Consider the following 15,197-nt stretch of genomic DNA (forward strand, 5'->3'; position numbering starts at 1 on the left):
TGTGTGTGTGTGTGTGTGTGTGTGTGTGTGTGTGTGCATATCCAGTATTTCCTGCTGGTGTCTTAAGTTGATGATGATGATGATGATGATGATGCATTGTTAACATGAATAACAGATGCTAGTGCAGCTACCAGACAAGGCTGGGATGGTTTTATCACCAGTTATAAAAATCATGAAACTTAACTGTAAGATTGAATCTTAAAAATATGTAAACAATATTATTTAATTGAAGTATCTAGCTGAAGTTTTTAAAATTATCAGCTCATAAATGTTTTAGTGAATGCACTTTTGACATATTGCAAATAAATATAATGTAGGTCCTGCTTGTACTTTTTTCATACACACTCAACTCATTATTCATGGTTATTTTCATTGAGCCTTTGAGTTATGATGGGAATATACAGTATATACACAAACACTATTATTCAAAAGGTGGTGGTCAGTTAGTTTTTTTTATATTTAAACTTTTATTCACCATGGATGCATTTAATTGATCACAAGTGACAGTAAAGACATTTATAATGTTGCAAAAGTAACTCTTTCTATTCATCAAAGAATGCTGAAAAATAGAATGTATCACAGTTTCCACAAAAATATTGTGCAGCACGACTGTGTTCAACATTGATAATAATCAGAAATGTTTGTTGAGCAGCAAATCAGCATATTAGAATGATTTCTGAAGAATCATGTGACACTGAAAACTGGAGTAATGATGCTGAAAATACAGCTGCGCATCACAGAAATACATTACAGTTTAACAGAGATTCACATAGAAAACAGCTGTTTTAAATTATAATAATATTTTACAATATTACTGTATTGACTGTATTTTCAATCAAATAAATGCAGCCTTTAAAATGTTCTTAAACTTTTGAATGGTAATGTATATACTGTATATGTTACGTCTCCCCGGTTTCCCTATTGCTTCTCATGGCTAATGTCAGTGTAAGACAGTCTTACTCTCTCTGAGTTTCCAGCTGAGGAGAGCGATGAGCAGCAGCAGGAGAGCCGTCACGGGGAAGAAGACTCCCGTCCACAGAAACCATCCCGGGACCTCGCTCAGAAACGCCGCTGCAGTGGACATCAGCTCGGTCTCTGGAGCTGGACTCTGAGCTCTGAGGCAGAGCTGAAACCCGTGATGATTGAGAGGGATTTACGGCGGCTGGTTAATGCTTCACTGACTGACCTCTGAACTCCAGAGAGCCGCTGCTTCTCTGTGTGTTTTCTGTTGTTATCAGAACAAATGACATCAACAGAGAAGACAAACACACTAGTGCATGTCAGAATTAGTGAACACGGGGTTTCAGTGCTGCTAATGGAGGATGATCTGTGCTTTCTGCCTCTCTGAAACATGTCCGTATAAAAGACAGAGTTAGGATTTGATTTCTTTTGGGAAACAGCAGAGAAGTACTATATACAGCTCACGTGCTGTACGGCTCTTCAGAAGCAAACTGAGGGAATCACTGAAACTCATCAACATCACAACATGCCAGTTTTGAGTAGTATGTGTTGAAATGGCATGAAGGCCGAGATGTTTAGAGAATAACCAGTCTTTCAGTGTATCTCTCACACAAGCTTCATATGTCTTGAGAAGACTTCAGGTGTAGTGCATCAGTGCTGAATTAGCTTTGATCTGCACATCATCATCAACTAAACAAGCTTTTCCATGCTGCTTGTCCATGTAATATTTAAAATCCTACAGCAGAAGAATCGCAGCATCTTATACTGGACCTGAGTGAAAGCAGTGTTCAGGTCCTGAAGCGTGTGACTGCAGGAGCTCGATGTGTTTTCTCTTCATCAGAACAGACTGTTGTTTTTCTCGATAGACTCTGTGTCTTGAGTTATTTAAATGAGCAATTCATGACAGGCATGTTCAAGAAGATTAAAAGCCTTTATCATGTCTGTGGTTTGTGTTCCTGACGGCTTCATTTACATACGGTGACATTTGATAAAGAAACCCAATGCATCTTTGATCTCATCTCCCTTCTCTCTCTCTGTCTCTGTCTCTGTCTCTTCTGTTTCTTTTCTTTCCTCTGATTTTTTTTCTCCACTGTTGATCACTGTTTGATTACACATCAGCCCAGTCGCTCTGATTAGATGCATTGTTTTTTATATTTAGACTATAGCACTACTTTGTACTCTTGGTTTGCATCGACTGGACTGGAGTGGATTTGCTTTGCTTTCTCATGCACTTACTAAAATTGAAGGTCAAAGTTAAAACCAAAAACGGCCCTTTAATGGACTCACAGAAAAAAAAATCCCTTCAAGGGTCATATCATGAGAGAATACATTTTCCTTGACCTGTTTTAACCCTATAAACTCTACTGCATCATAATTGATACACAAATTTCAAAATGATCAACACAAATCAAAACGTTGCTGTTAAGCCTGTCGCACACAATCTACTCCATGCTTCTGTCTCTGATTGATAGTTTAGAGTTTATCATCAAGTCAAAGCTCTTTTAGTGTAATTGTACAAGCGTCCAGCTTCAGCTGGAGCTTCACGTGTCTTTCTGCTGTCAGATCTTTACTGGTTTTTATCAAGTAACCGTCAGAATAACTGCAGCCATATCTCCAGATGAACACTTACTGGACTGAAGCAGCTTTTAGAAAAATCAGTGCGTCTCAAATCTGATCCTCAGGATCTTTTGAGGAGCGCTTATTTGTTCATCTCTCAATCATCACTGCATTGCATTATATGTTTGGATTATTTCAATCTCATTTTAGTGAGACAGATTATCTGAGATATAGAGTGACGACTGATATTTATATCATTTTATGTCAGTATCTGCTTACTGTTAGAAAGATCTCACTGATTTACATTACAAGAAGCAGAAATATCCTCCATATTCTCACTATATCAGACAATATGAGCCATAAAAGCCTGATGTATCAAATATGATACTGATATTTTTAGATTCTAAAGATTTTGTCTAAGGTTCAGTAATGTGTTCCATTTCCAAAAAATCTAATTTTCCATTATTTCCCCTATCAGGCTTTACGAATGAAAGAGTTTGACTTACTAAAAATATATACTGTAAATTTATCTGCAGCCCCAAAAGAGTTTTATTGAAACTAAACTCCAATGACAGAATGATCTTGTGACTGTTCACATTCAAACACAAAGCTGAAAGCGCTTCAATGTGACGACATAAAAAGAGCTTTACTGCAAAATAACGGCAAGAAAACACATCTTTCTGTAAGTTGTCCAGTTCTTTTTAGTGAATCAGAAAGACACAACCAGTGTAATCACTGGTCACCACATGGACTGTGTTTGAATCTGAATAATCCTGCACTGAACGCTAGACTCTGAGCATACAGATTTACTTTGGATACTGCAACAAATGAGATGTGACGTCACGATCTGCTGTGTCTTTTTAAAAACACAATCGTTATCACTTCCCTGCAATGCAGCAACGGATGTTAAAGTTTGTGTTCTTTTCATTTAGCTTTGTGATTTAGCAGTAACACGTCTGAGCGTGTTTACTACATTTGATGAGCTCTATGTTTGTGTGTTGATCAATGTTTATATGTCATTAAATCTCTTCATCATATAAAGCTATTGTGTCTCTTCAGAAGACTTGGATTCGATTCATATGGATTACATTTACAATATCTTTAAGTGTCAAAGTTTTGGGTCAATAGACTTTCAATGGAGCGACAGAAATCTCTCAGGATTCATTAAAAAATATCTTAAAGGGATAGTTTAAAGGGATAGGGTGAGTAAATCATGGGGTAATTTTCATTTTGGGGTGAACTATCCCTTTAATTAGTGTTCCAAAGATGAACCAAAGTCATATGGATGTGAAACGACATAAGGGAGAATAAATGATGACAGAATTTTCATTTTTAAGTAAACTATGACTTTAAGACACAGTAACAGAATCAGCTATGACCCTGGATTTAGTTGATTTCCATATTTTGAATCATGTTTCAAATTCAGCATTTGTATGAAATAAATGAAGGAAATGGTTAAAAGAAAGAGGTACAGTAGAAGAGATGTGTTTTATGTGTTTGCCTCTGCTGTACTCGGCTGTGTAGTCGCTGGCTGCTTTTCATCATGGAGTGTCTTTTCTCCAGACTGAAATATACTGAGACCTGCTTCCAGCCTCCTGAACTCAGAGATTCATCAGTCAAGAGCGATGCTTTCAGCTGCTGTAATTTGACTCCAAATTTCAAAATCAAACTTTTGGTTGCTAAACACAAGAAGAGTTTCATAACCGCCAAAGAAACTGTAGAAGGAGCACATTTATCTCACTGATGGCACTGCGTTCGTTCACCCTAACCAACTCTAATGCCAGAAAATGAACACTAATTACTAAAGTGCACAGACGACAGGTTTAGTGTTTAATTGCTACTCCCTTACACTTTCACTGATTTCATTGGTTGATGGTTTGAAATGAACATTCTTACCCTGTGTCTTTTCATTAGGTTTCACCAATTAGCTCATTTATTTAACACAATCACACTCCTCAGAAACTACAGCAGCGTGCTCCAGTTATGCTGTTTTCAGTGTGAATCAGAGGAAATGTCTTCTGTATGAATATTTAATCGTTTCTAAAATAACTGTATGAAGTCTCCTGCAATGGCCATTTAATTACATGTTTGCTTCTGCAAAATGCATTTGTCCATCAATGATCTGTGAGGCTTTAGCTGATGTGTGTACATTTTTTTGGAGTAACATAGGCAAGAGAAGATTCAGTAAAATTAACAACTGTGGAAGTCCCTCAATGTGGAAATATTCAGCATAGTTCTTAGACAATTTATTCTTCAGGACTGAAAAAAAAAACTTTATACACAAAGTCAAATTTTCATGCCTATCTTAAGGGACAAGTGATAAAAATTCATCAAATTCAATGCCAAGCATAATCTGTAATATTGTCTTCATTAACAATTTGATTCCATTATGACCTCGTTTCGCTATTTTAGACAAAATGACGTAGCTCGGCTCATTATGTACTAAAAAAAAAACCCTATGCAAAGCATAATTACAGCTTTCTCTGAATAAACATTTATTAGAGGAGGTTAGGGGATGAAGTATTTTCTTTTGCTGGAGGCATTGGGTTTGCTTCCAGAGATTTGACTGTAATTAGCGGCCACCGTCCTCCTATAAATGGAAATTTCATCAAGGCTTATTTGGAAAACTGCCTCATCCTTCAAACAAACAAAAAAGCATGCATGCTAACGCAGTTGCCAGCAGTCAGAATTGAATGACGTCTATTTTTCCACATTCAGGCCTTTATGATAATTAGCAGTGGGTCAGAAGCGTTTGAGCCAAACAGAAAGCCCATTTGAATATTAGGATTTAAACATGCTCTGTCTAAACCAGTTCCTTTCCCTCTATTAACACGTATGAAACAAGGCATCCAAATAAAATCCTGCACAAACGAACACTGCAGCTGTAATTACTGAAACTACTATTAACAGCTTTTTTGTTTTGTCCTCTCTTGTTGATTCTTATTCTCCCATATTGCTTTTCTGAAAACTGTATTTTCCTTCATCTTTGCAATATCTAGTTATTTTCTCTGCCTTTGTTTAAGTTTCCTTCCTCTTATAGAAACGTAAATCGCACAGTATTAAGTAAATGAGCTGGCTTGACATATATTATTATTGGTCAATATATTTGTTAAACGCTGTACCTTCAGTCTATTCTGACCTATTGTGCCATATCTTTTTTTTTTTTACTGATTGGAAATACTGTATGGTTTTCCCTGGCTGACAACCAAATATTCCCCCAAAATCCCAGTCATACAATACAAACCTTCAATTTTGATCTGTTTTCATTTTCAAGTTACATAGTATTTTACATTCTCTATTGCAGTTTCTCTTCACAGACAGTGATCAATTGAGTGTGACATTCATAAATGGGATGAAAGACCAAATAAACCGATTCAGTGTTTTGCCTTTATTAATGCTGATTTATCGGTATTTGGAGAACCTCTTTGGCAAAATGTAAATCTCTCTGTTAGTAGCCTGTAGTAGACTCAGTAAACTGTAGCATGAGGAACACCCAGAGCCACATTTCCACTGCTCACAGATGAACAGAGAGCCAGTGCTAGATTATTAATTTCCCCAGATAAATGTCAGTCTAAGAGGTTTAATGAGCATTTGTATGTGTATTCACACTGGTGTGCCCAGCTTTATTATTTGATGTTTGTTTGTTTGTTTCATATTGTAGATGCATCTGGGTGAAGATTGAGATTTTCAGGTCCGCCCTGTAACAAGCTGAAAATGCTAAAATCATTTGAGTAAATCCTTTGCCTCAAGGTACAATAATTATTGTAATCATTTAAAATCATTTAATCATTTAGTGTACAAATCCATTGTTGAGAGTGTATTCACTTTTCATATTCCTGCCTTGTACGATCATTTAAACTGCAAATCCAAGAACAAACTGTCCAGAATTGTGGTAATGGCAAGTAAAATAGTAGGTAGGATACAGAAGCTCTCTACGCTGAAAGGACAAAGAAGGTGGCGAGGAGTATTCTAGCAGATAGTTCTCATCCTCTCTTTGGTCAGTTTGAGCCTTTGTGGTCAGGAAGTGTTTAAGAGGTCTTTTATTCCTAATGCCATTAAAATCCTCAACTCTGAAAGTGACTAATAGTGGCATGAACTGTATTTCAATATATACTGAAATACTGTCAATACAAAATACAATCTATATATACATATACACATAGATATACATATACACACACACACACACACACACACATATATATATATATATATATATATATATATATATATACATACATATATACATTTATACATACATATATATATATATATATATATATATATACACATTAGGGCTGTCAATTTATTAAAAATTTTAATCTAATTAATCACACCCCTTTTCTGTGATTAATCGCGATTAATCGCACACTTCATGCAATTAAGCATAGACCATTTGTCTTGTTTCAAATATTTATTTTGTCATCATTTGCTACATCCAGCAAAGTAAACCAAAAGATTGAAGGGTGATTCTCAAAAATCTGTATTTTCTGCAAGCTTTTTTCAAGATAAATTTAGATGTCTTTCCAAAAAGGACACTTAGAAACACCAAAAGGACACCAAAGAACCAAACGATATAAGGAGCCCATATAAGCACATATGAAAGAAAAAAAAAATCTGAATTTTATAGTATGTGTACAGTACAACACCAAAGAGCTTTTTTACATTTTAGAGAAGCCAAGTTGCGATATATATATATTGCACTCTGCAACTGTAGTAAATTAAATGTTTACATACGTACTTACGTTATATCGGTTATAAATTATGTCAAAAGATCAAGGGAATTTCTCAGTTCATGACCCCTTTAATGTAAATTCTATTAATCAAAATCAATATTTGTGAGAGAAATAATGCAACCCATCATATAGCTTAAGAAACACTGTGGTTAAGATAGTAAAGTGTAACCACATAAACACTTAACTCTGTACAGGAATCATGTTAGTTGGTAAGTTGGCAAAAATAGCTCTATTTTTTAGGGTAAACATCAGCAGAAAAGTCAGCAGCTGACTACAATGCAAGAAAACTGCTGCTACGTCTACAATATATAGCAGAACCAAAAATACTCGTAACTACATTGCCAAGATAGAAATACTTGGAAGGACAAATTCACCTGCTAGTGTCACATTTATCACTTTACAAGACACTCACGGCTGAATAGGATTTGGAAGCAATGGTGCACCTTAATTGTAAATTCTACTGAAGCTTCAAACAAACATAAAGGGTAGCAGATTTCAGGTCATGTGAATGTTTGGATTGAGAACAGGGGAGTAATGTTGGGTTATCACATCATTCAGCCAAGGTCAGGTCTCCCGGCTCATGCCAGTCAGTGAGAGCTCCATGTGCCACAGTAAACGGTGACCTGAAATACCTTGGGCTTTAAACTGTGTGGCTGATGTGCAGGTCCAAAAAGCCATAGGATTATTTGGTCACACTTTATTTTAAGGTCCAATTCTCGCTATTAATTAATTATTAACTATGACTTTTGCCTCAGTAAACTCCTAAATACTGCTTTATAATTTAGTTGTTAAGTTTAGGTAGAATTTAGAATATGTGCTTTATAAGTACTAATAAATAGCAAATATACTATTAAAGGGGTCATATGATGCTATTTTAAAGATCATTATTTTGTGTATTTGGTGTAACAGAATATGTTGACATGCTTTAATGCATGCTGCATCAACACTACTGCTGTTCCTGAAACCACGCCTTCTTTCTTTGCGTGAACATTTGGGCGGCATTATGCTAATATTTCCACATAGTAACGTAGACATGTGGGGGCATGTTAGAACGAGCCGTTTTAGGTAGGCGTGGTTAACTCTTAACTTTTATAAAGAATATCTCTTTGGATTTGAGACTTTAGTCTTTGCAACTTTACAGATCTTCTTTATGCACCAAGAGCTTGTAACAGTCCAAAGAGAAAGGAAAACTTGAAATCGCATCATATGACCCCTTTAATAGGCATGCAAATAAGCAACTTGTTAATAGTGAGAATTGATCCCTATACTAAAGTGTTACCGATTATTTTTGAAAAACCTAAAATCCATACCTAAAAAAAATAACGTGTTTAAAGCTTTTTGTCATTTTGTTGAAGGATTGAATCCTCTCAAGAACTGAATGGTTGAAAATCAGTATCAATACGACAGAAATATGGGCTTAAATGATGTCAGCTGTAAAGAAGTCATTTCAGAGGCAACATACACCAATAAACTAGGAACGAAGAATGTCCTCATTAAAAAAAGTGAAGAAACTATCTAGAACCTAAACCAGAGATGTGTTTAGCTCCAACTGCAGCCTTGCCACAAAGCATCTACTGGGTAGAGGCAGGTACTCTTACAGAAAATGGGGTGAGTAGAGTGTCTCTTTCCAGTGCAGTCTTTGCCTCTTCGAAGACTTCTTTGAAAGCATTTGCAGTTTCCTGCAGTTTAAATCGAACTGCCAGCTGTTCAACCTTGCCCTGCCCTTCAGCAAAATCAAAGGCACTCCAGATCCACGCTCTCTCGGCTCCGTTCATGGGCTCGAGCTTCATATTGGAAGCAATCCAATGGTTTGCACACAGTTTGAGGACCTGGTCCCGTCTCATCACGAGTCTGACACGCTTTGTTTCATAGTGTTGTAGTATTTTAAGGTCTCCTATACCTCGTTCATTCCACTGACTAAGATCTTTATCGTAGCGGTATAATTTGGCCCGGTGACTGAAAAGGACTTGCTCGTTCTCCTCTCCTGTTGAGACCACAACAAGATCAGGCAGTGGCACAACAGGCTCAAAGTACTGACCATCTCGCTCTTCCTCCTGCGATGCTTCTTGTTCGTCATCTGTGCCAACAGAAGCCTGGCTCTGGTTTAGCTTAGATGGAGATTTAGAGGGACTGAGAATAGGCTGAAAACTGAAACTGAAGCCTGTGGACGATTCGCCAAAGCGGAATATATTTTTTGCTACTGGATCTGGCTGCGAAGGGGTATCGTGCACAGAGGAGTTGGCATAGTCCTCATGCACTTCCTCTTACAAATCATAATTTTCCAATTCTAAAGTGGGAGCAGTGCTTTCAGAGTTGAGCTTGACTACAACTGCAGAGGTACTATGACTTGTATCGCCACTTTTGTCATCCTTGTTTTGGCAAGTCAAGAATGATTTGAAATTCTTAAGCCCAGATTTCATTTCTTCAGCTTGCTTTATAAGCTGGGCTGTTCTGCCAGTGTTCACGAGCTTGTGAGGCGTCTGCAAAGGAATATCCAAAAGCAGTCGCCGACACTCCTCGAATTTTAGCTTGAACTCTTCTGCAAGCTCAGGTGTTTTGAATTTTGCAGCAAGTTGTTCTAATTTGGCATCTCCATCTGAGAAGTCACTGGCTACCCACATCCAGGCTCGATCCGAGCCAGAGAGGGGCTTTAAGTTCATTGTGGTTGTGATCCAGTGATTAGCACACACTTTCAACACCTGCTCTCTCCTCATAAGAACTCGAAGTCTCCCGTTCTGGTTATCCTTGAGCAGTTTAAGGTTGCCGACTCCTCTTTCTTTCCATTGGCTTATTTCCGTATCAAATCTGAAGAGTTTGACACGCTGTGAATACAAGACTTTCTCAACTTCTTCCCCTGTAACAAGGTCGACCTTCTCCGGCATCTGAACAACGGGCTCAAACTGAATATCGCCATTCTCCTCGGTTTTGTAGATTTCATCATCTTGATCAAAAGAGGTGTCTGCCTTGAGGCTACAATGAACTCCTGTAAAGCGCTGCTCGCCAGCCCCTGCAAAGCCTTTGAAAGCAGGATCATTCTGGCCACACTGAAAACTGCCTAGTGACTTAGCCAAGTCAGTGAAACTAAAAGTGTTAGGCTTTCCAGTAATGAGGGGATTATTAGTGTGGCTATCAGCGTCTACAGACTGATCTGAGGAACTTGGGGCTGCCTCTTTTTCTTTCTCTTTGTGAAGCTCTGCAATATTTTTGAGGAGGTCAGATGCAGATCCATTTTGTGACTGTCTGTCTGATGGTTTTGCCTCAGCTTCTGCAATGCCACACTTAAATCCACCAACAGGCGCCGGCATGGAAAACGAAAACCTGCTTGATGACTTTTCAGCCTTCGTTGTAGAGGACTCAAACTTGAAGCCTTCTGAGGATGCTTTATCCTTACATGTGTCGAACTGAAAAGCAGGGCCTGGAATGAAATTGGCTTTAAATCCTGTTGCAGCAGGTTGGCTGCTAGAACTTCCGAAACTAAAGGTAAAAGAGGAACTTGACGGTGCAGCAAAGGTCTTGTTTTTTAAATTTGGGTTTGCTGTCGGACATGAAACACAATGGTTTGATGAACCTTCATTTCTTATCAGGCAATAGTCACAATCCCACTGTCCATCTTTTTTACCAAACATGGAAGTTAACCCACTTTGTGATGCTGCATTACTTTTTTCAATGCTGCAGGGGGCTTTGCAAACAACACATTCAGTTGCTGAGGCTTCATTCCTCACTAGGCAGGAGTCACAGTCCCACTGATCCTCTTTCTTGGTAAACTGAGCACCAAATACAGTGCCAAATGGGACTGCTGGTGACTGGAGAGGTGGGGTGTGTGTTGATTGTTGATAGGCATACATATGCTGCTGTGGAGGAAGACGATTCATCCATTTTACAGGGCCCTGCAGAGATAAACAAACAATACTTTATTGATTCTATGCCCCTTTACTGCAATGTGTAATATATTGTGTTTACATGAAATCCCTCCACTACCTTTGTTGGTGTAATTTTTGTAGCAGTATGTAGAGGATGTGAATAATCTGCTGAAGACTGGTTGTAGTACACAGAGGGACCTGTAGTAGCAACTGAGACAAATGGTCTGTTTTTAAGCATGTCTTAACTATTGTACACACAAGTGGTTCTCTTTTTTTTGGTGATGCTCTCATAAAAACGACATTACCATATTACCCAACACCATCTAATCTAAAAATGTCCAAAAATAAATATTTCACTCAAATACTTTAAGACCTGTTCACAACAAGACACACATTTGAAAATCAGTGCCATAAACATCGTAAATTTGAATGAATGTCAGTTAGTACTTCTGTTCACACTGACAACAAACATTCAAATGCAGTAAATGAGACTGCATTTTGACTGAGATGTTTTATGGAGGTGTTCTAATCTCTTTGCCAGTAAGATTTGTGCCATAAATCCCTAATGTATTCATTTGCATTAATTTATTGTATACCTATAAACACACACCTCCTGTGTTGTTTATGCACACACACACACACACACACACACACACACACACACACACATATATCTTACAGCTTGTCAATATGTTAATATCAATGTAAATATAAAATATAGACATGTATGTTTAAATTTAAGACAAAATGTTAAAAATAATAAGAAATTTATTAGAAAAAATGATAATAAATACAAATTTATTATGTCAAGATAAAATGATCCCTGCATCCATTCCTAAGACATTTCTAATATGATGTTCTCCATGATCTGAGATGATGATGATGGATACATCTCCAGGACTTTACCTCTGTCTGAGATCTTCTTGAGCTCCTTTTTGCAGAAATCCTCCAGTTTATCTCTCAGCTCATGAACAGATTCTCTCAGGCCATCAAAAGAGAGGAGAGAACTGAAGGAATCGTCATTTACATCTGTAGATTCAGGAGGTGCTGAGAGAGACTGGAAACTCTACAGAAAACAGAAATCAAAACTCATCAGCTCCACATTTCACCCAATAACCTGCAGGAACATCAGATTTGTGCGGCTCTTGTGGAATTTACTTATCTTTAGTAACTCATCTCAAGCCAGCGCTTTCACAGCATCAGCTTCATTCTTCTCATATTCATTACATCACATTAGAGCTACAGATTCTAGTATTTGCCACTTACACTATATATGAACTTTCTAGGAAATAGTTTAGATGATAAAACATCTGCTAAGAACATAAATGTGACCCTGGACCACAAAACCAGTCATAAGGGTCAATTTCTCGAAATTGAGATTTATACATCTGATTTATATATCTGAAAGTTGAATAAATAAGTGTTCCATTGATGTATGGTTTGTTAGGATAGGACAATATTTGGCCGAGATACAACTATTTGAAAATCTGGAATCTGAGGGTGCAAAAAAATCTAAATATTGAGAAAATCATCTTTAAAGTTGTCCAAATGAAGTTCTTAGCAATGCATATTACTAATCAAAAATTAAGTTTTGATATATTTACGGTAAGAAATTTACAAAATATCTTCATGGAACATGATCTTTACTTAATATCCTAATGATTTTTGGCATAAAAGAAAAATCGATAATTTTGACCCATGCAATTTTTTTTTGGCTATTGCTACAAATATACCCCTGAGACTTAAGACTGCTTTTGTGCTCCAGGGTCATAAATGTCCATCTAACAGCTCAAACACATCAATGGAGTCTCACTGTAGGGTTGAGTAGATCTGCTCAGGAAAAGCAGCTCAAAGGACTAGAAACGCCTATTATGTATAACTTTAGACCGGTTAGAGACACTGAAACTTCACAAGGACCCTTAAGACACGGTCAGGTTTGGTTTCAATACTCTGAAGCATTGCTAATTTACAGTTTTGTTTCATTCTGCAATTATGAAACGTTTCTCTGTCACAGCAGGATCTGCTCAAGTCCACTCTGATCCTATTCTTCTAGATCTCTGTTACCTGCAGGAACTGGATGTGATCCTGTGTGTGCTCCAGCTGCTCCAGCTCAGCGTCTCTCCTCCTCAGATCATTGATCTCCTGCTCCAGTCGCTCCAGTCGTCCTTCAGCTCGACTCACTGCAGTCTTCTCCTGATCTCTGATCAGCCGTATCAGCTCAGAGCGGCTTCTCTCAATGGAGCGGATGAGCTCAGTAAAGATCCTCTCACTGTCCTCCACTGCTGTCTGTGCAGAGCGCTGTTAGGACACACAGTGATTCAGGCTTCAGTGAGTCTGAACTGAGACGGAGACAAACTTCTCTTCTTCTCCAGACTCACCTTATGAGACTCCACAGCCTCTCTCAGCTGCTGAAGATCTTTCTCTCTCTGCTGGATTCTCTGCTGGAGCGTCTCCTGCGTCTCCTTCAGCTGCTTCTGCAGGACAAACGGATGATAGTGAATCTCACAGAAAGCTACTGTCACTAAATCATCATGTTGTAAAGTCCACCTAACTGGCCCAACGACCATATGCAGTGGTGGCTGAAGGTTTCCTGCGTGTTCGGTCTTTTTGGTGTGCAAAGTAATTTAATTCCAGTGGTGTAAAAAGTACCTGAAAACCATCCTTGAATAAAAGCACAGATACCATACAGCAGAAATTAATTTATTAAAAGTTACAAGTGACCAATTCCTATATAGCTTTCACGAGTACGCCTGCCCATTCAGCCCTAACTGATAATGTTAAAAGAGCCTGGCTGTTCGTGAAGGAGACTCGAACCCGAGGCTCAGCTCTAGCTCCGAGTAAGAAAAAGAGAAGGAATTAGCGGAGGAGAAGGGGAGGTGGAGGGAAGCCGGAAGAATTTTCCCTGGAACACAACAATGACTGCTGTTTATATACCGGCATAGCGATGATTGACAGGACTGGATGATTAGGCTTGAGAAATTGAATAAGTAAAAGTCTTAAGGCCTGTTCACACCAAGGACGATAACTATAAAGATAACGATAAAGATATCGTTCTAAAAATCATTCTCAATATTAAAGAATAGCAGAGTCCACACCACAGCTATAACGATAAAGGCACAGAGAAAAGATATGGAATCACTTTCTGAATTATTTTTTTCCAGCTGATGAACGATAAAAACATTGACAGCCAATCAGAATCAATCCTGCCATAACGAGCTCGAGAGTTTAAAGCGGCAGACGAGCATGAGCTTGGAATAAACAGACGATATCGTCCGCTGGTGTGGATGCTAATATAGTTATCTTTATAGTTATCGCTCTTGGTGTGAATGGGCGTTTAGAGTATCTGGTTTTTAACAATACTTAAGTATTTTACTTGTAATGAATATAGGCTCAAATATGCAATAATCCTCAACTCTTAAGCGAAATGCCAGTGAAAAACAAGAATTTGATTTGTGAGGAGAACACTTGCGTTTATTTTGTAAAATCAAAATACAACTGAGTACCTCAAAATTGCAAAAGGTCAACACAACAGCCTCTTAAACGTCTACAAACACTGAAGTCTCAGTTAAGCTCAAATACTCAAAAAGGGCATACATAAACTAATATCCTTCAAAAGGGTCTCCGCTATGTCCTCATCTCATATGAGTCAAATAATGACTAATAATGGATATAACTGGATGACTAATAATGGGACAACAAAAAAGTGATAAAAAGTGATTTTTCAGTATTATTTACAACAGGATCTGCATTTTTTGATAGGTTTAAATAAAATGTTTATTATAAGAGATAACACAAACAACTTTGTGCATCAAAACCTGGTTAAAGAACTTGATTTTCAAAAGTCAACAAATTTGCAACAGCTGAATGTAGCATTTTGTCTGTCAAAAAACCTGCACAATACTGTACACACTAGTATTTAAAGGTCCCCTGAAGTGCCTTGAAACACGCAGCATTATTCTATGTGTGACGTAATTTCAACTGAAACAGGAAGAGAGGGCGGGACATATTGAGCAGCCCCGCCCCCTTTTTAAAATAGCCAATAGCGTTTTGTTTATATCTGCTCGGGCCAGAGTCGTTGAGCTCT

General features: G+C 37.8%; 1 protein-coding gene across 1 annotated transcript in view; it reads right to left on the reverse strand.

The window, feature by feature from the left end:
- Window positions 1-8,745: 8,745 nt before the first annotated feature.
- The window catches only part of LOC107653133 (ranBP2-like and GRIP domain-containing protein 4), an 8,763-nt gene continuing 2,311 nt past the window's right edge, over window positions 8,746-15,197 (reverse strand). Inside the window, exons 2-5 of the mRNA XM_016439771.1 lie at window positions 12,020-12,179; window positions 11,479-11,486; window positions 9,595-11,140; window positions 8,746-9,510 (exon numbers count right to left, since the gene is read on the reverse strand). Of these exons, the coding sequence (XP_016295257.1) occupies window positions 8,825-9,510; window positions 9,595-11,140; window positions 11,479-11,486; window positions 12,020-12,179 (2,400 nt within the window). The 3' untranslated portion in view covers window positions 8,746-8,824. The remainder of the gene's footprint in view (window positions 9,511-9,594; window positions 11,141-11,478; window positions 11,487-12,019; window positions 12,180-15,197) is intronic.

This window comes from Sinocyclocheilus anshuiensis, unplaced genomic scaffold (genome assembly GCF_001515605.1).
Source record: "Sinocyclocheilus anshuiensis isolate Anshui unplaced genomic scaffold, SAMN03320099.WGS_v1.1 scaffold1518, whole genome shotgun sequence".
NCBI classification, from domain to species: Eukaryota; Metazoa; Chordata; class Actinopteri; order Cypriniformes; family Cyprinidae; genus Sinocyclocheilus; species Sinocyclocheilus anshuiensis.